Source organism: Hemicordylus capensis, chromosome 2 (genome assembly GCF_027244095.1).
Source record: "Hemicordylus capensis ecotype Gifberg chromosome 2, rHemCap1.1.pri, whole genome shotgun sequence".
NCBI classification, from domain to species: domain Eukaryota; kingdom Metazoa; phylum Chordata; class Lepidosauria; order Squamata; family Cordylidae; genus Hemicordylus; species Hemicordylus capensis.
Genome location: NC_069658.1, coordinates 211,403,696 through 211,424,174, shown reverse-complemented (window position 1 = coordinate 211,424,174; position 20,479 = coordinate 211,403,696). Strand labels below are relative to the sequence as shown.

General features: G+C 49.0%; 2 protein-coding genes across 3 annotated transcripts in view; one reads left to right on the top strand and one right to left on the bottom strand.

The window, feature by feature from the left end:
- The first annotated feature begins 43 nt into the window (after positions 1-43).
- On the top strand, positions 44-16,314 carry IZUMO4 (IZUMO family member 4). The gene is made up of 11 exons (XM_053303644.1): positions 44-387; positions 4,087-4,167; positions 5,284-5,355; positions 5,459-5,485; positions 6,004-6,079; positions 7,505-7,552; positions 8,934-8,948; positions 10,804-10,854; positions 14,287-14,304; positions 15,308-15,330; positions 16,146-16,314. The coding sequence occupies exons 1-11, from the start codon at positions 138-140 to the stop codon at positions 16,244-16,246; spliced, it is 762 nt and encodes a 253-aa protein (XP_053159619.1). The 5' UTR covers positions 44-137; the 3' UTR covers positions 16,247-16,314.
- A 1,154-nt stretch (positions 16,315-17,468) lies between these two features.
- AP3D1 (adaptor related protein complex 3 subunit delta 1) overlaps positions 17,469-20,479 on the bottom strand; it is a 47,923-nt gene continuing 44,912 nt past the window's right edge. For both annotated transcript variants that reach the window (XM_053296505.1, XM_053296506.1), the window contains 2 exons: positions 19,963-20,042; positions 17,469-19,391 (listed from right to left, as the gene is read on the bottom strand). In XM_053296505.1, coding sequence (XP_053152480.1) covers positions 19,302-19,391; positions 19,963-20,042 — 170 coding nt within the window. In that variant the 3' untranslated portion in view covers positions 17,469-19,301. The remainder of the gene's footprint in view (positions 19,392-19,962; positions 20,043-20,479) is intronic.

Genomic DNA, 20,479 nt, shown 5'->3' with positions numbered 1-20,479 from the left:
CATTCTAGAACAGCTGCACCTGTTCCAGAAAGTTCTACGGAACCGGAATGTCCCAAGATGAAAGGTCTCTATTATGTGGTTCTGGAGATGTCACATTCTGGAAGAAAGGATGATCCCTTTAAAAATACTAGCCAGGAATGGGTTTTTCAGGCCAGTTCAGGCCGGGCCAGTTTCTGGTTTTGGTGGTGGTTCTGAGCCTGGGTCCCGGCCCGACACGGAGCTGCTTGCAGTGCGACCCGAATTTCACCGCCCGCTTCGCCTCCTACGCTCCCCGCCTGAGCCGCAAGTCCTGGGGACTCGGGGATGTGCCGGCTACAGGCCGGCAGTTGAGGGGTTGGACCAACGACACTCTGGAAGAACTGCAGCTTGGGGTGCCAGCTGAGATCCGTGAGTTGCCTTGCAGGAGGGTGCCTGCTGCTCTTCCCCACTTCTCAAGGAGGCCTCAGTCCTGCACACCATGCCAAATGCAAACCGACGGTCATATCTTCACTTGGTGCCTAACAGCCCCATTTTAACAGTCCCAGGCAGGCAGCAAAAGGGTAGCAATGCCCTTATTTTAAAAAAACAAACAAACTATGGAGCAGCCACATTTGGGGTAGTGCATTCAGTTCTGGTCACCATATCTTACTTAAGAAGGCCAGTGTGGAACTGGAAAAGGTGCAGAAGAGGGCAACCAAGATGATCAGGGGCCTAGAGCACCTTTCTGATGAGGCAAGGCATCTGGGGCTCTTTAGCTGAGAAAAAAGACGACTGAGGGGAGACATGATAGAGGTCTATAAAATCATGCATGGTGTGGAGAAAGTGGAGAGAGAGAGAAATTCTTCTCCCTCTCACATATTATAACACTAGAACCAGGGGTCATCCCATGAAACTGATTGCCAGGAAATTTAGGACTGACAAAAGGAAGTACTTTTTCATACAACGTATAATTAACCTCTGGAATTCTCTGCCACAAGATGTGGTGACAGACAACAGCCTAGATGGTTTTAAGAAGGGTTTAGACAAAGTCATGGAGGACAGGTCTATCAACGGCTACTAGCCCGGGGGCTATAGGCCACCTCCAGCCGCAGAGGCAGAATGCCCCTAAATCCCAGTTGCAGGGGAGCAACCGCAGGAGAGAGGGCATGCCCTCACCTCTGGCCTGTGGGTTTCTCAGAGGCATCTGGTGGGCCAGTGTGTGAAACAGGATGCTGAACTAGATGGACCTCCTTGGGCCTGATCCAGCAGGGCTGTTCTTACGTACTTAATAATCAGTTCTCTCCCCCTACCCTCTGTTCAGTGTGCTTTGGCTATTCAATAGCTCTTTGTTTTATTGGTTTTTAAAATACAGTATGTATATAATTATTAAGTAAGTATTTAGAGAGTAACTTGTAAGTAACTGCAAGAAGGTTTAGCTGGTCCCTCTCTGGTTTGGGGTGCTGCATTTAAGTTGCCAGCTGTGTGGGCCCATCTCAGACTATCCAGAAGCATTGCCTCTAGGTGCCACCTCCCTCACCCACCACCCATTAGGGCTCCTGTGCTTTCAAAAACAGCATTCAATCAAAGCAGTCATTCAATAAGTGCAGTGTTCCTCGGGCACGAGTGGAGCAAGACCCGACTCAAATACGAACGATCGCAACACAGCGCATTTGAAGGTCTATGCTCAGGCGATACGTGCAGCAAAGAAGCGATTCTTTTCTGCCCGTATCGCATCCACAAGTTCACATCCGGCTGAGTTGTTCAGGGTTGTGAGAGGGCTAGTATGTGCCCCTCCTCCTTTGAATCAGAATCTGGAACCATTGGTTACCCGCTGTGACATGTTTAATGAATTCTTTGTGGGGGAAATCTCCCTCGTATTCTGGCCGACTTAGACTCAGTCTCCACAATTACTTCAGTGTCTGATGTGGAGGTGACGTCCAGCGACTCCTCTTGTGTGATTAGGTTGGATCAGTTCCACTTTGTGACTCCTAAGGATGTGGACAAGCTGGTTGGAATGGTGCGGCCTCCCACCTGTTCTCTTGACCCTTGCCCGACATGGCTTATGCTATCTGGCAGGGGGGTTGTTGTAGAAGGCCTGGTAGAGATCATAAATGCATCTCGGAGGGAGGGCAGGATGCCTCCTTGCTTTAAGGAGGCAATCATTAGACCGCTTCTGAAGAAGCCTGCCTTGGATCCCTCAGAGTTGAGCAACTACAGGCCTGTCTCCAACCTTCCGTGGTTGGGCAAGGTGATTGAGAAGGTGGTGGCCTCCCAGCTCGAGGGAGGAAACTGATAATCTTCTAGACCCATTTCAGAATGGCTTTTAGGTGGGCTATGGGGTGGAGACTGCCTTGGTTGGCCTGACGGATGATCTCCAATTGGCAATTGACAGAGGAAGTGTGACTCTGTTGGTCATTTTGGACCTCTTGGCGGCTTTCGATTCTATTGACCATAGTATCCTTCTGGAAGAACGTCTGAGGGGACTGGGGGTGGGAGGCACTGCTTTGCGGTGATTCCGCTCCTACCTCTCGGGCAGGTTCCAGATGGTGTCCCTTGGAGCGGTTCTTCAAAATCGGAACTTTTGTATGGTGTCCCTCAGGGCTCTTGTCTCCGATGTTGTTTAACTTCTACATGAAACCGCTGGGAGAGATCATCAGGGGATTTGGTGCAGGGTGCTATCAGTATGCTGATGACACCCAAATCTATTTCTCCATGTTAACATCATCAGGAGAGGGCATAACCTCCCTAAATGCCTGCCTGGAGGCAGTAATGGGCTGGATGAGGGATAACAAACTGAGGCTGAATCCAGATAAGACAGAGGTACTTATTGTGCGGGGTTGAAACTCGGGAGATGAATTTGATCTGCCAGTTCTGGATGGAGTCACACTTCCACAGAAGGAAAAGGTACGCAGTCTGGGGGTGCTTCTGGATCCAAGCCTCCTCAGTGTCCCAGGTTGAGGTGATGGCCAGAGGTGCCTTTTATCAGCTTCGGCTGATACGCCAGCTATGTCAATTACTTGAGATAAATGACCTCAGGACAGTGGTACATCTGCTGGTCACCTCTAGACCGGATTACTGCAATGCGCTCTATGTGGGTCTGCCTTTGTACATAGTCCGGAAACTGCAGTTGGTCCAGAATGCAGCAGCCAGGTTGGTCTCTGGGTCATCTCGGAGAGACCACATTACTCCTGTATTGAAAGAGCTACACCCTAGCTGCCGATAAGTTTCCAGGCAAAATACAAGGTGCTGGTTATTACTTATAAAGTCCTAAACAGCTTGGGCCCTGGGTATTTAAGAGAACGTCTTCTTCGTCATGAACTCCACCGCCCATTGAGATCATCAGGAGAGGTCCGTCTGCAGTTGCCACCGGCTTGTCTGGTGGCTACTCGGGAACGGGCCTTCTCCGCTGCTGCCCCAAAGCTTTGAAACACACTCCCTTCTGAAATAAGAGCCTCCCCATCTCTGACAATTTTAAACAAATCTTTAAAGACACATCTGTTCACCCAGGCGTTTAATTAAATACCATTTTAATAGTTTTAACATTGTTCTAAATATTGTTTTAAAATTGTTGTAATGTTTTAACTTTTTGCTGTCATTTATTTTAACCAATGGTTTAATTTCTCTGTTATTTATTTGTTTTAACTAATGTTTTAACTTTCCTTTTGTAATGTTTGTTGTAAACCACCCAGAGACGTACGTTTAGGGCAGTATAAAAATATGTTAAATAAAATAAAATTTTTTTAAAAATACAATAAAATAAAAATAATCAATGATGACACATTAACCACAGTGCTTTGCCAGCTGGATTTCTGTCTGTCGTATGATACACAATATTGATTAATCAACTGAAGCCTTCCTTGATTAATTGGTAGCAGGTGGAAGCAGACTGGTAGCTTGTGGAACTTCCTGCCAAAAGATGTGGTGATGATCACTGACTAGGATCCTTAACATTCTGAACAACTCAGTGCCATCACCCAAACCAACTTTAATTTATTTTTTCTCTACTCCCAAAATATGAAACCTCACTAGAACTGGGGGGTGCAATATTTCTGAAGGGATGGATTTTGATATCGCTTCCAGACCCTCTCTTTTTCTTTCCTCCTGTGCCTTTGGTTCCCCCACCTCCAGCTATGGAGAACCTCACGACTATCGCATCCAAAGTGTACGAAAAACTTGAAGTCCTGTTCAAAGGGAAAACCTACAAACAAGGTAATGACTTCTGGTTCATTCACACCTGTTTCAGAGTGAATCCTAATCCAAGATAGAGAATATATTTTTTATTTTTTCCTACTACCTATATTGCTCAATTCTTATGAAAGGTTTACACTAAAGTTGGCCTTTTCATCTCTTTGGTTTAGTGCTTTTTGAAATGTAGAATATAAAATAAACCACAATAACAATAAGATTGGGTCAGTATCGCATTTTGCGGTTGTCTGTATTCCTCTGAGATCTGTAGGAACATAGAAACATAGGAAGCTGCTGTATACTGAGTCAGACCCTTGGTCATAGGTCGCTGCCATAAACTGAGTCAGACCATTGCTCCATCTAGCTCAGTATTGTCTACACTGACTGGCAGCAGCTCTCCAAGGTATCAGGCAGGAACCTTTCCCAGCCCAACCTGGAGATGCTGCCAGGGATTGAACCTGGCACCTTCTGCATGCAACACAGATGCTCCATCACTGAGTTGTGGTCCAGGGGCAGCACAAGCAGCGATTCTGTCTCACCTTGGACCCCCTCCAGGACTATATGAGGCTGAGAAGGACACAGGGTGACCCACAGCATCACATTCAGAGGCCGAGTGCTCCATTTTAACACAGACTATAGGAAACCCCTATACCGGGCAGCAGCGATACAGGAAGGTGCTGGAAGGCAGCAGCATCTCATACTGAGCGGGAGGAGGCCATGGTCAACCCCTCCTGTATTCTACCAAAGACAACCACAGGGCTCTGCGGTCACCACGAGTCGACACCGACTCGACGGCACACTTTACCTTTACACCAATAATACTCCCCCCTCCTTCTTTTAGGCCGCAGAGATGACCAAAGCTACCACTTTCCTTTGATCCATGCCCTTCCACCATCCTTATAAACGTCAACTTTTATCTGATGTCGTTCTTTGGAAGTTTGCCCACTTCTCATTCTCACACCAGAGGGCACATCAGCCCTGGTTTTGTGTCAGCATGGAACGTGGCTATTCACCTGACTATTCACTGACAATCACCCTGTAGCATTGGCAGAATCCTGCCCTGCCACCTCACCCCACCCCACTCCACCCGTGACTATTTATTCCTGTGTTTTTGCATCACGTGCTCCTCTCCTCTTCCAGGTGTCCTTCCGGATCTCCTGCACTCCATTTTCCAGGAACAAGTGTCAATGCTACGGAACGCCATCATTGAAAGTGAGTTTTGCTTCCGCTGGATGAGAAAATAGCCCCATAGCATCGCCCCTCCCTAGGAACGAGCCCTCCCTAACCAAACTCTCTTTCTCTCCTCTCTCCATAGGTAGAGTAAAGTGTCAATGGCACTGTGGTAAGTGGTAGGTTGATTCTGTGTTTAAAGACAGAGAGGTGCTTTTGACTTTCTAGGCCTAGGGAGTAAGCCCATTGAGTTCCTATGGACTTCTTCCCAAGTACACATATGTGTGACCCGGCTGCCAACACATTCCCCATCTGGTGAATAATTCCTTTTTGCCGAGGGTGGGAAGCACCTCATTGCAGTCATGAGGACTGGCACCTTTATTTTAAAGCAACAAAACCAACTAGCTGTAATTCTTAAGACGCCGAATTCTGTATTCCCTTGTTTTTGTATCCCTCTGGTGATCTCAAGGCAGGATGTGAGGGGTGTTCCATTTCTAGCCACACAACCACCACGCGAGGCTGGCTTGGTTGGAATTCAGGGGCAAGGGCCCATATCGCCCTATATGAGTTCCACACTGGCGTGAAGCATAAACCAGCTGTTTAAATTTTGTTCTAGGCGTCAGTGTATATATTTATAGTCTCATCTTTGCTTTGACCTCAGACGTATTTCCCACCTTGTCCATTTTGCAGGAATCAGCCAATACGACGCCGTCTCTTGTGTGACATGCACCTCAGTGAAACCGACATGCTTTGGATACAACTGCGAGTAGGAATCCACATATAGATGGCTTTCTCTTTTTGGAAACTGGGGTTGTGGAGAAAGTAACTTAGTAGCCCTAGAGGTGGGCATGCATGCCGGTGTAGGCCCTACCATCAAAATCCCACAGTTGGAGAATTCTGCAACCCCATAAACAATGCACAATAATACCCAGACTCACGCAACTTAACATTTATACTTCTGTTCACGGGGAATTGTTCTGCTAACTACCTTCCTTCTCTCATACAGACACACACTCCCCAGTTTTACCAGATTTTAAACAACCACCACCGATCAGCACAGCATTGCAACCATGAGGTCTAGCACCTTCTTTTTCAGAACATCAGAACCACCTCACTGTCATTCTTAAGCAGATGCTGCATTCTGCATTCAGATCTCAGACTCCGTGATTGCACGATGCCGTCACTGAGGCTGCACACTTCAAACAATTGTTGCTACAAGCCATGGTTCACACAGTTTGACAATAGGTCTCTTGGAGAATCCTGTAAAGCTCACAGCAGAAGAGATTGGGGACCCTGCTGTGAAAATCCAATGCTATATAGTCTACTCACTGGTGGTATCTGGGAAGGTGTTTCTTCCAAGGTGAACCTGTGCGAGCATCCCTCTCAACCCGCTTCGGGTATAACTGGGCCACTGTGGGTTGCAGTTGATGACTCTAGAACTGGGTTTCTTAACCTTGGGCCCCCAGATGTTGTTGGACTACAACTCCCAGAATCCCCAGACATGGCCTTTGGGGCTGGGGATTCTGGGAGTTGTAGTCCAACAACATCTGGGGGCCCAAGGTTAAGAAACTCTGTTCTAGAGTCATCAACTGCTCTAGAAGGCCTTAATGGGCACACTCCAACATTCCTCTCAGGGACACAGGGAGCCCTTCGCAAGCAGAGGAGATGTTTTGGAGTCAGTGGTGGATTAACGGAGAGGCAAAGTAGGCATTTGCCTACGGCGGCAAAATTTGAGCAGCAGCAAATTTTGCCCCTCCTCAAATGTTGCTGCCCCTCTCTGTGGGCAGCGGCAGCTGCAGCAAGGATGGAGTGGGTGAGGAGAAAGGCCCCCTCCTTTACCTTATTTAAAAAAAGGCAAACCTTTTTTGTTTAAGGTAAAAGGGGTGGCAAAATGTTTTTGCTTGCGGGGGGCAAAAAGCTTAATCCGCCTCTGTTTGGAGCTCCACGCATGGAGCTCGATGCAAGCAGAGGTTCCACAAAAGCAGGCTTCCCTTTGGCCACTTTGCGAGGTGGCACACTGTGCATGGCGTGACCCACAGAAGAAACCAGGCAGGCCACGAGGACGTGAAAAAGCAGATCATCAGACCCGTCGCCCACCCCACCCCACCCTCAGCCGCTCCCTGCATTGCACCCAAAGCCTTCCCCAGCTCATCTCTCGTACCCTGACCTCTCGCTTCCATGTCTCCAACAGATCCTCTGAACAGTGGGAAAGTGCCCTGAAAGGCCTCTATGCGTACATGTGAGTCTCTAGGGACGACTCGGGGAGCAGGCGGGTTGAATACATTCATGGTGGCATGATCATTGGTGGCATAGGATTAGCACTTGGGGAGGGCTGCTACTTGATGCCCCATTGTTAACTAGGTAAAGTTAACTGGGTTAACTGGGTAAAGTTAACTGGGTCAAAAGTTAACATTGTTAACTTTTGTAAACCGCCTTGGGATTGTTTTTAATGAAAGGCGGTATATAAATTTAACAATAAATAGCAATAAATGAATAAAGAGGCACCTTGCAAAATGGTGGTTCTCTTAGAATGGACAGGGGGAGAGCAACTGGCCCTAGTCACCCCCACAGCACAGCCCTCCCAGTGGCTGTGGCTGATGCCTGCCTTGGGATCATCTAGAGCATGAGCGCTTTGGGGATAGCGGGCCATCTTCTTGTTTTTCTGCGTAAGCTACTTTGGAAACTTGTTGTTGTTGTTGAAAAGTGGCATAAATAATAGTAAATACGGAATGGGGAAACCAGTTCTGGGTTCGAGCGTTGACACACAAGGTGGCAGGGCATTCCAAAGTTTTCCAATTTATTATGTCAGACCAGGCCTCCGACTGCCCGCCCCCCCCACCCCGCCCCCATTCTCTTAAAACCAGAATATGGGACGAGGGCCTTTTTGGGGGTGAACCAAAGGGTTTTTTTATTTGAATGCAATTACGATTTTGCACCATTGCAGTAAGCCGCCACCCTGCAGAAGCCTGAGCCCTGCTGCATCTTGTATGGGTCAACCACATCATGGCATGCCAAGCTCTGAGAGGCAGAAGATGGCCTCTGTGTGCACACACAGAGAGCCCAAAGATGCTTTGGGCTCTCTACATGGCCAGATAAGTCTAGGGTGATTGGGGCTCTGCCTATGCCTAGCAAAATGCTCCAGCGTGTGCCGGGCTCTGATACGTCCCAGGTCCTGCACATACGCAGTGAGGCCTCAGTTGTTCCAGGCTCTGCAGCTGCAGAAGGTCTATGGCTGTGCGAAGCTCTGCGCATGCACAGCAAGGCCTAAGACAGGGGTGTCAAACTGGGGCCCACCGGCTGCTGTTGGCCAATCATCCACCGTCACAGTAGCCAGTTATGATGGGAGTTGTAGGCCAACATCTGCAGGAGGGCAGCCGTTTGACACCCCTGGTCCAAGACATCCCAAGCTCTGCACATGCGCAGCAAGGCCTAGGCTGTTGGGCTCTAAAGTGTTCTAGTTCTTGGGCAGAAATCCGGGCCAGTCCTCCAATTCTCCTCCAACCCTTTCTGATAAGAACTCAGCCGTTCTACACAGCAATATGCACCATTGTGGGTCTCATTGGATTTCTGATACACGTGCCTTTCTCCCCCCCTCTCCCTCTCTCTCTTTCTCCCTCCAGAAAAAAGTTGCACAAGTAAGTTGGGAATTCATGTCTGTTTGTGGGTCAAGATATCTGCCAAGTTGAGGAAGCCGTTGTCATGATAGAGGCTGATACTGAGGAGGCTTCCAAGGAGGAAGCCAGAGAGACCGGGTTTGCCTGAAAGAGAATATTATTTACATTCAGCTGGGGTAGGCGCAGTGGATGGGGAAGAAGAATTATCGGAACCTGGAAAAGAAACATTAGGGGAAAGCACTAGAAATGTGTGGGGATTGGGTCGGGGGTCCAGGCTTATAACGTTATGCATGGTGGGGAGAAACCGAACTTGACAGAAAGGCTTTTCTTCCAGAGCCCCAATTATGTATTATTATTTAACACAATTCAATGCACAGGCAATTTGTGCACAGTATACCCATGTGCAGATCTGTAGGCATGCAATGTGTGGGACATGTGTACGGTAGCACACGTCTTCGCTGCATCAGGAACATAGGAAGCTGCCATATGCTGAGTCAGACCATTGGTCGGTCTGGCTCAGTATTATCTTCACAGACTGGCAGCGGCTTCTCCAAGGTTGCAGGCAGGAATCTCTCCCAGCCCTATCTGGAGATGCTGCCAGGGAGGGAACCTGGAACCTTCTGCATGCAAGCACACAGGTGCTCTTCGCAGAGCGGCCCCATCCCCTAAGGGGAAATATCTTACAGTGCTCGCACATGTAGCCTCCCATTTAAATGCAAACCAGGGTGGACCCTGCTTAGCAAAGGGGACAAGTCATGCTTGCTACCACAAGACCAGTTCTTGTGGAGGGGACCTGCTCCCACGCATACAGTTGTTTACACAAACATGGACACAAGTGCAACACAATGTCCCAACAGGGCCCCTCAGCGAAGTTGATTGGCAGGAGACACACATACTTTCTTCACGTCCTGGCTAACTAGCTTGTGGAACTGACAGATACTGGGATCGCTGGCTATTTACAAGGAGAGTAGACAGACCAAGGGAGGAAGAACAGTCTCTCCCTGGCTATTAAGGCATGATGGGCTAGATGGAACCCCCAAAGCCAAAAGCAGTGTACCTTCAATACTAGTTGTAGAAGGAAAGTTACTGACTTTTGAGCGCAGATTGGGTGTTCCAGGAACATGTGTGGGCCACTGTTGAAGACAGGACGCAGGAGTGTGCTGTCAAGTCTATTTCAACTCCTGTTGCCCACAGAGCCCTGTAGTTTTCCTTTAGTAGAATACAGGAGGGGTTGACCATTGCCTCCTCCCGCGCAGTATGAGATGATGCCTTTCAGCATCTTCTTAGGTCGCTGCTGCCCGATATAGTACCAGGGGGATTCGAACCAGCAACCTTCTGCTTGTTAGTCAAGCATTTCCCCACTGCACCACTTAACGTGGTTATAAGGTCATGTATCCGGCGTTAAAATGTTGCTGGTTTTTTCGGGTTGTTAGTTTTCACAGGACTGCTCCCCCTTCTGGGCATTTTGCTATTTGCATTTTGAATGCAATTTGCCTGAATTAAAGCATTTTGCCGCTGTTGAGCGGCTTAGCTGGAAAGCGCCCAGGGTTAGGAACTATTACCCCTGGGCACCCAAAAGCCTCGTATGCGACAGGACCCCAGTGACTTAACTTCTCCCCCAAGCAGGAAAGGTAGCTATTCTAAACCACCTTGGGATTGTCTTCATGAAAGGCAGTATACAAATTGAACAATAAATGTTAATAAATAATAAATAAATAGGAACAGCTGAAGAAGAAGAGCCTTTCTGTGGGGCAGGGGGAATACGGGGAAATAAGGACTTTGGGGGTGGGAGTGTGACCTTGTGGAGTTGATCCCGCTAGGGGAAGACCTCCCCCTCCTCAGAGCCCCTTTTAAAACTCAGCCGTTGCTTCCACAGAGAGCCTGGCAAGGAATGGTCAGCCATGCTGAAGCAAATCCCTGGATTCAGGTAGGTGGCCCGATCCTCAGACAGGGCTGGAGAGCAAAGGGGAGGAACCAACCAGCAGAAGGCTGCAAGGGCAGGCAGATATGTACTTTAGAGCCAGCGTGGTGTAGTGGTTAGAGTGCTGGACTAGGACCGGGGAGACCCGAGTTCAAATCCCCATTCAGCCATGAGACTAGCTGGGTGACTCTAGGCCAGTCACTTCTCTCTCAGCCTAACCTACTTCACAGGGTTGTTGTGAAAGATAAACTCAAGGATGTAGTACACTGCTCTGGGCTCCTTGGAGGAAGAGCGGGATATAAATGTTGTAATAATAATAATAATAATAATACTTGCCTTGCTCAGACAGTGCTGTGGGCAGTATCCCCAGGGGTGGGGTGGGAGCGTGCAGGGCCATTTGCAGAGGTGAGGAACATGTGCAAGAGGGCCAAAATGTCTGGTGTCTATGGGCCCCCTCCAGCCTCAGAGGCAGGATGCCTCTGAATCCCAGTGGCAGGGGAGCAACAGCAGGAGAGAGGGCATGACCTCACCTCTTGCCTGTGGGCTCCCCAGAGACATCTGGAGGGCCACTGTGGGAAACAGGATGCTAGACCGGATAGACGTTGGTGTAGATAATTTCCCCTTGGCATGCCTCTCCTTATTCAGGGTGAAAGGTCCCAGTGGGAACCCTCATGCCCCCCCCCAGTCTTAGAACCCACCCTATGCACCTCCTAAACCTGTGCAGAATTGTGCTTCCTTCTCTTGTTCTGCATAATGCTAAAGAGCAAAGTACGTGTTGTCTATTCACAGCGAACAAGAATGGAAGACTGTAACGGTGAACATCATTTGGGGGTGGGGGTGGGGTCCCTTTCCTCCGCCATTTTTTCTCCAGTTTCACTCGAGTCCAGAAGAAAGCAAATGGCACATCATGGGTAGTTCATGTATGGAACTCCCTGACACAAGGTGTGTGTGTGTAAAAAGGGGGATCTTTAAAAGGGGATCAGAGACATTCTTAGCAGGAGGAAATCTCTGTCCCTGGCTATTAGATGTGGTGGCTAGACAGAACCTCCAAGTTCAAAGATAATCTACCACTGAAGACCTGGTGCTAGGGAGAGACAGTAGGGGAGAGATGGTGCCTTAATGCCCTTCTTGTAGGCTTCCCAGAGGTATCTGGCCATTAGTCCATCATAGACCATTATCCTGGTATTGGCATCTGACAGGGTAAGGGGAAAGAGATCTGAAAGAGATTGTTCATGAGATGAACAAGGTCTATTCATGGAAGGGCAATAAGAACAATAGTGTCAGATAAAAATCAGTTTATTTTGAGCTAATCCCGGATACGGGTACTGAGATGGATGAACCTAGGAGCAATATGGGTCCTCAACCCATGCCTTCCACAACTGTGGCTAAAGACCAGCCCGAGAGGAAGAGAGAATCCATCTAGGCCTTTTTTTTAGGGCATTCCAAAAATCAGAGGACAGGGCAGGCAGCAGGTTAACGGAATTCAGGAACACTTATCACAGTCCAGGTGACTATGATAGTCAATCTATCTCAAGCCAAGACTAGCATCCTCAATAAGGGGCTTTCATTCTCCTCTACACCTAGCTATAGCCCTTTTAATACAATGGTGGAAATGGAAGCCATGTTTCGTAAAATCATAGGAACATAGGCAACTGCCAGATACTGAGTCAGACCATTGGTCTATCTAGCTCAGTATTGTCTTCCCAGACTGGCAGCGGTTTCTCCAAGGTTGCAGGCAGGAATCGCTCCCAGCCCTATCTTGGAGATGCTGCCAGGGAGGGAACTTGGGACCTTCTGCTCTTCCCAGAGTGGCTCCATCATCCCCTGAGGGGAATATCTTACAGGGCTCACACTTCTAGTCTCCCCTTCATATGCAACCAGGGCTTAGCTAAGGAGACAAGTCATGCTTGCTACCACCAGACCAGCTCTCCTCTCTCAGACTGGCTGATTTCTTTAAGGACTATGCACCCCGTTTCTACTCAAGAACCCATTTTCAAACCTAAATCCACTTTCAATCCCCCCTCTAGAGTCAAGTTGTGCTGTTGAGTCGGTGTTGACTCCTGGCACCCACAGAGCCCTGTGGTTGTCTCTGGTAGAATACAGGAGGGGTTGACCATTGCCTCCTCCCACGCAGTATGAGATGATGCCTTTCAGCATCTTCCTATATCTTCCTTGATATAGGGAAAGAGAGAGAGAGAGAAGTTTATTCGGTCATTGACCAGCAAATGCCCGATATAGGTGTTTCCCATAGTTTGGGAAACATACTAGCAGGGATTCGAACCGGAAACCTCTTGCTCCCTAGGCAAGTTACTTCCCCACTGCGCCATTATTAGGTGGCTTAATCCCCCCACCCTAACCTTTATATTAAAGTTTTTCAGGAACTAGTAACCAGAGAAATTCAAGAATTGGAGGAAGAACATCTGGATACTTGGCACAACTTAACTAGAATAGAGCATCAGGCTCTATATCAGTGATTCTCAACGTTGGGTCCCCAGATGTTATTGGACTTCAACTCCCATAATTCCCAACCAAAGGCCACTGGGGCTGGGGATTATGGGAGTTGAAGTCCAAGAACATCTGGGGAGTCAACGTTGAGAATCCCTGCTCTATATAATCTTCAAATAGAACAGGATAGAGTTATAAAACCCACAGACCAAGGAGGAACGATCATGATTCTCAATAGAGAATAAGTAGATTATGGGAGTTGAGCGTCAACTCAACAACCCGTTACATTGAAAAGATAACTCTGGAGATCCCACCAATTGGATATAGACGATGATCTTGGAAAATATTGGATGAGGCAACGCCCCAGGGGAGGGGCTGGCCAGCCACAGTTGGATGTCGGCTGTTGAGCTCAACAGACCTTTGTTCTCACGGCCTGTGCCTCTTCGGATTTTCCAGTGTGGGAGACGGCCTAAGGAATCACTCGGCGGTTGAAGTTGTAGCATTATTTAAGCCAGGGGGTTCCCATCTTGAGCACACACACACACCCAGCTGCTGTGGGGCTACAGATCCCACTATCTTTTGGCCATTGTCTCCAGGGGTGGTAGGAGTTGGGAGTCCAATATCTAGCAACCCAAGGTCGGGAATTCCTAGCTTACGCCAAACAGTTGTGAATTGAATGGCTGGGTGATTGGAGGCCGAGTAGAAATTGTTCCTAGAGCAGGGATTCTCAACGTTGGGTCCCCAGTTGTTATTGGACTTCAACTCCCATAATCCCTAACCAAAGGCCTCTGGGGCTGGGGATTATGGGAGTTGAAGGCCAATAACATCTGGGGACCCAACATTGAGAATCCCTGTTCTAGAGCAGCAGCTGGATGGAAGTTAATGCATAGAAGAGGCCTTGGTATGAATCCACTTAAGCCACAGTTAAAAGCTGTAGATTTGGGAACTCCTGCAGCCCATCTTTGATGAAACGTTTCTCTCTTTCTCTTGCAGTCATTGTACATCTAAAAGGTAAAGCACCCAGCTGGTTGTTACTAGAGTTATAGATTCCAACAGGGACCTGTGCCACTCAGTTCATACAGTGCCTGTTCATTGCATGCCAGATCATGAGAGCAAAGAATAGGTTGCTCTAGCAAGTGAGTCAAGCTGCGTGCAACAAGGGAAGGCTGCTGAGATTTGTGCCTCCAGCATCATGAGCTCAGCCATGGAGAAGGCAGCTGGTTCTTTTTGGGTCTTGAAGCTGGGGAATGGATGACACAGTTCTGCCCACTTCTTGAGTGCACACTCAAGGCATTCCTTGCACGCACGCATGCATGAGTGAGGCTTAGCATCAACAGTCTCACACATGCACGCACCAAGGCCTTAGTTCAGTGTTTGAGCCTAAGCATCTCTTGCAGAACGTCCCCAGTCTCCACTTGAAAAAAAAGATCTCTGGTAGCAGGAGACGGGAAGAGCTTCTCCCTCTCAGAGGCCGTAAAGAACTGCTACCAGTCAGAGCAGATAATACCTAGCCAGATGGATCAGTGACCTAAGATGCTAGAAGCCACGACCACATGTTCATGACCTGCTTTGAGCAGAGTTAATGACATCAGATTTGACAATACATCAAATTAAAAAAGGTTCTCAAAAGCAGTTTATGTAACAAGAGGAAGGAGATAGCTCCCTGCCCCAGAGAGCTTACAGTCCAAAAACACAAGGGAGCATGTGGCGTGGCTGTTGTATTAGAAATGCTTTCAGAAGGCAGTTAGACCAATTCAAGGCAGATATATACTGATTAGCCATGACAGCTACAGAGAGACTCTATGTTCAGAGGAAGTCTACCTCTGAATACCAGCTACTAGCGGCAATACCTACTTGTGGGCTTCCTGGAGACATCTAGCTGAGCCCCTGGTGGGAGTAGGTCATTGGCCTAGAAGATCGACCTCTGCTTTGTAGACCAATATTCTTGTAGGACGGTCTCTGCAAGCCATTCTTTAATGACTGGACTGAACTTGTTTCTCCCCTCTCTCTGCAGTGTAGATAACCTGAACTTCACAAGTAAGTTTTTAAACCCAATGGCAATGTTCAGCCTCTACACCCAGCACCTCCCACAAGCAATCTAGGCCTCTCTTCATTTGGCCCAGAGCACATAGACCTGCTAGGACCAGGTCCCATCCTCTGATTTAAGGTGTTGTGGGGAAACCAGTGGCTTTGATGCACAGACGGGGGTTTAATCCATCCCGTCCCAACTCCACCTAGAGTTGGGTTGATGTTTTGTTATTGATCAAATTTATAAACCACCCAACACAAATCTCCAGGCCCTGCACAACTGTCTAAAATACAGCAAAAATAAAAATGATTAAGAGAGTTTAATTTTTTTTTTTTAACAAAAAGCCTGAGAAAACAGGTGCGTCAAGGGATTAGTTTTTTTCAAGGCAGCCAGAGATGGAGAAGCTCTTATATAGACAGGAAGGTCTTTGCCAGCTGTTTAATGACTAGCACCTGATTCACAGATGGCGATTGTTTACCAGTGTGAATCAATCAGTTCAAGTAGTGTATGAGAAAGCCGTTTTAGGAAGTGATGACATACACAGACTGAATGCCAAGTGCCATTCCTCCCAAGAGGAGAGAAGACACGTCCTCAGCTCTTGCCTGTGGGCTTCCCAGAGGCATCGATGCTGGACTGGATGGGCCTTCTTGGGCCTGATCCAGCAGGGCTTTTCTTATATCCTTGTGTAAGGGGAGTTTCTCACCTTAGAAGAGGCATTCCCATCTGTGAGAGAAGGAACACACCCACACGTACTTAAGTAAAATGTTCAGGGAAACAGAGAGAAGAGGGTTCAGCTGCTTTGCTTCTCCTACTGTGTGCCCAGGTATTGAGAACACGCTATCCAAGAACTGGCTCAACGTGATGGCCCTGAAAGAATTGGAAGGAGATCTGCCGTTGATGCAGCTGCTGGCCCCGAGCTGCTGAATTGTTTCTTGAATGTGTAAGCACGCCAAAATTCGATGTATGCAATAAAATTATGACTGATCAACCAAGAGGCTCACCCACCAGTCAGCTCCTTCAAGCGTGTGGCGTTTGCAGGAGAGCTGGGGTGGTGCCCCCTTGCTGGGGCGTCATAAGCCTCAGCGGCATGTGGGCGGAAACACACAGCTGCCATCCAAGACCGCTGGCCATCTTGACCCCTCCACATTCACAAGATCTTGGCACGAGGCAAGTTGTATTTCAGCAATATGTTAGGGTGTGTGGGGGGTGGGGGTAGAAATTAACGTGGGGCTGTGTTATCCCTATCAAAAAATGGTACCCCTGGAATCCATATTTGTATGAACTAAGTCCACCTAATGGCGCAGTGGGGAAATCAGTTGCCTAGGGAGCAAGAGGTTGCTGGTTTAAATCCCCGCTGGTATATTCCCCAGACGATGGGAAACACCTATATTGGGCAGCAGCGATAGAGGAAGATGCTGAAAGGCATCATCTCATACTGCATGGGAGATGGCAGTGGAAAACCCCTCCTGGATTCTACCAAGGAGAAAACTACATGGCTCTGTAGTCACCCGGAGTCGACACCGAATAAATGGCACAACTTTTCTTTATGTCCAGGAACCTTGCATATGATGCACAGAGAAGTGATTTGTTTCCTCCTCCTGTGTCTCATGTTAGCATTTCTTAAGAACCCTCTCTTGCATAATTCAGCTAACTAGGGGGAAGGGCAATGAGTTATCCAAGGGGCAGGCAATGGGGTTGTTCTCATTGTGCAACCTATGCTGTTTCTGGGATTCTAAAGAGACATGTTTTCTCAGACATATCTTTGCAACAACCCTGAGGAGAGAGGAAACCCTGGTTCATGCCAATGTCAATGGCCATTGACACAATTTTCAACCATGGTTAATGCCATATAAGCCAGAATCTTGAGACTGGTGCAAACCCTGGTTGGGTACAAACCCTGGTTCTGATTAATTATGGGAAGTGCCCTCTTAGTTGGGATGTTTAGCTTGCTTCAAACCCTAGCTAGCGTAAACCATGGCTTACACCATAGGTGTGACAAAGAATCATAGTTAAAGGGCGGGGAATTTCCACAAAACGGAAGGTGGTGAGGGAGTCCGCCTTTCAGCAATACAGCCATGTTTCCTATAAACGCCATCCACCGCTCAAGCATGGTGCAGGAGCAGGACATTTAAGAAATGCTAGAAACTCATTTTGAAATTTTATTGGATCATCTCGACACAAAAACTGTTACAGCAGCTTTTAAAGGTATATTCCCCCCTCCCCTTTTCCGGGAATGTTGATAGCAAATCATTTCTCTCTCTTAACACATCATACAGTTTTCAGAAGGTTCTAGAATCACTGCACAGGTTCTGTAAGAGAACAGACTCTACATGCTAAAGTGACAGTTTTCATCCAGGAATATATATATAATATATATATATTTAATCCACCAGTTTCAGGGAGCATTTAATCCTTTTAAGACAATTCCAAATATGCACAGGGTCCCCGTCCCCCCCAATCATGTCCAAACACAGTTGTGACTAATCAATGGAAGGTCAACCAAAAAATAAATTTCTACCACTTAATGAAGCAGCAAAATCTGCTCCAACTGGGAGTGGGGAAGGAGACCTGAATCCTCGGCACTGACCCTAGCAGATGTGCTACTGCAGATTTGGTTTTTAAAAATACCCCTAACCACACCAATGAGAATTGAGGCACCAGGTGTCTTGAGACATAGAAGCACATTGAAGCACGCCAAAGACCCAATATTTCCCCTTCTCCACTGCCCTCCACCAGGATTTAAAAATCGTGGGCCTGTCCAATACTGACACATTTGGCGACGGACGCACTATTAGAACTAAGCGCCAATAACGGAAATACAGAATTCCACTACAGTGAGCGCAATCGGGCTGTTCTTGACCTCAAATTTCCAATCAATAATCACTCAACTTCCCATCTTTGGGAAGCTGTAAAAAATATGGAAGGTCAGTAGAAGGAAAATCATCAGGGGCAGGGGAGAAGGAGAAAGTGTAGTTCTGCATCAAGCACTCAGTGAATTCCAGAGACAATCCAAAGTTGTCTCCAGTCAGGTCAGTGTGAACCTGTTTGGTGTAACCTACGGCTTGACTGACCTCCCCTGGATTCAGAGGCCTGAGGCACAGCGACAGGAGTCAGGCGACACGCAAGGTAGCGCCGAGAGAGCACAACTTGCGGGCCGCCTCGGACATTTAAAAACCCGGGACAAACCCGGTGCTAATTTGTTTGGAGGGTTCATCTCCGCCCTGGGACCGGTCGACCCAACGTGGTGGGCCAAGTTTCAATGGTGAGGGGGGAAAGTCGGAACAAAATCTTTTTTTAAAACCCACACCAAAAGCCTTTGGCTGTCCAGTTCTCTTTGCTACAGTCTAAGTTTCAGGAATGTGCTAGTTCAGGGGAGTTCACAAAAGCACGCCAGCAGAGATCTGCCGAGGGGAGGAGAGGCCGGTCCGGGTTTAGAGGCAGCTCAACCCGTTACATCTTTGTCCCTTGAGGGGAAGGCCCAGTTGGGTAGTGGGAAGAGCAACCCCCCACCAACCCCCAGGCTCGGCCTGGCCAGATCAAATCGGATTAGCACCGACCACCACGGAAGGGGAGTGAGGTGGCTGCCCTCCCGGCTAGTCACGCCCTGATGTGGCGAGAAGAAGAGCTGTCCCACTGCTCCTGCTCCAACCTACAGCGATGTCTCTGGTCTGGAAAGGATCAACACCACAGGTGGTCAGAGTTCAAAACATGGGGAGGGAGACGAGAGGAGAAGGAGAACGGCAACCAAAATCGGAAAAAAAAAAAGAGGCAGCAACACAATTCTGGGTGGAGTGGAACGAAAAAAACATGCGCCTCGGGGATTTGACATGCGCGCCGGAAGTGGGGGGGGGGAGAAACGTGAACACTCGGCCAGGTTCAGTCTGTGAGCCTTGCAGTCCTCCTCTCGTGGGGGGGGGGGAGAGACAGACACCGGGGGCGGGGGGGGGACGACTGCGCTGGATCCCTAGAGTGCTCAGCACTATGAGAGGGTCTCCTTGAGTTCAGACAGAAGGTTGCCCAGTAAGGTGGAATCGTCACACTTCCCGTCGACAGAGACAGAGTTCTCTCCCTTCAAGAGAACAAGGGCAAGGGGGGAGAGAGAGAGAGAGAGAGAAGGCAGTTAGGAGACTGGTCAAACTGGGAGTTGGGCGCGCGGTGGGTGGGGGATAAAAGGGTGACAGCTTGCCCAGCTAACTTGCAGCTCCTGCCCATGAGTACCAGCTCCTCTTCCTCTTCCTGGAAGGGGCCAGAGCAACGGCACCTCCCCACCCCAACTGCTGGAAACCCTACAAGAGCCACTGTGGCCCTCAGCTGTGGAAGGGGTCCCTTGGAAGGAGGAGAGAAGCATCCCTCTGGCTGATGAGGGAGCAAGCCAGGTCTTGAGGCAGGGGGCACCCCAAAGTCGGCCCGTCCCGTCCCCTTCCAGCTGGGGCAACGGAAGCATCCTGGGGCCTCGCCAAGGTGCGGAGTTCAGCAGACGGCCCTCCAGAGGGGCTGGCTTAGGGGCTCCCAAGCCTCTGGCAACACTCGGCTCTCCCCTCTACCCCAAACCTGCTGCTGCTTCTTGGGACATGCAGAGGGTCTCCCTCGCGAGACAGTAAACCTTCCCCAACCACCCTGAACCCGGCTGCCCCCCTCACCTTTTTCACTAGCAAGCAGACATGATGGCCCTGGACAGATCGGCTGTACATGGACGCGCAGGCCTCCACTCGCTCCACCACTGAAAAGGCGAGAGGCAGGAGTTGAAGGGAGTGCTCCCCCCGTGAAACAGGCACACGCTCCCAACGAGCCGAACGCATCTGCCTGGACGAGTCCCTGACCTGGGCATACCTCTGTACTGGAAGGAGGCATGCCCAACACAGAGATTCATGCAGAGATGCGACTGCCTCCTCTGCATCAGGAATGACCACCCCACAAAAGGCAGAAGACGGGGCCAACTCGCCTGTCCCCCAGAAAAGGCCGATTCGGAAGACGTGCCAAGGCAGAGCAGACAGTCGTGCAGAGACACTCCCTCCGCCCCCCCCCCCACCACGCAGCCTTGTTTGAGGGCAGGCCACTCCTCCGAATTGGGAGTGACCGGATGCCGGTTAGGTGGGAAGACCCTTGTGATGAAGAGCAGCCCGGGATCTTCTTCCCAATCCATGTGCTCGATTTGGT

Excerpts from the sequence above, each read along its gene's own strand:
- IZUMO4 (XM_053303644.1), top strand. The coding sequence starts at position 138 with ATGGGTTTTTCAGGCCAGTTCAGGCCGGGCCAGTTTCTGGTTTTGGTG. Across the intron at positions 388-4,086 it reads TGGGGTGCCAGCTGAGATCC|CTATGGAGAACCTCACGACT; the intron begins GTGAGTTGCCTT and ends CCCCACCTCCAG. Across the intron at positions 5,356-5,458 it reads ACGGAACGCCATCATTGAAA|GTAGAGTAAAGTGTCAATGG; the intron begins GTGAGTTTTGCT and ends CTCTCTCCATAG.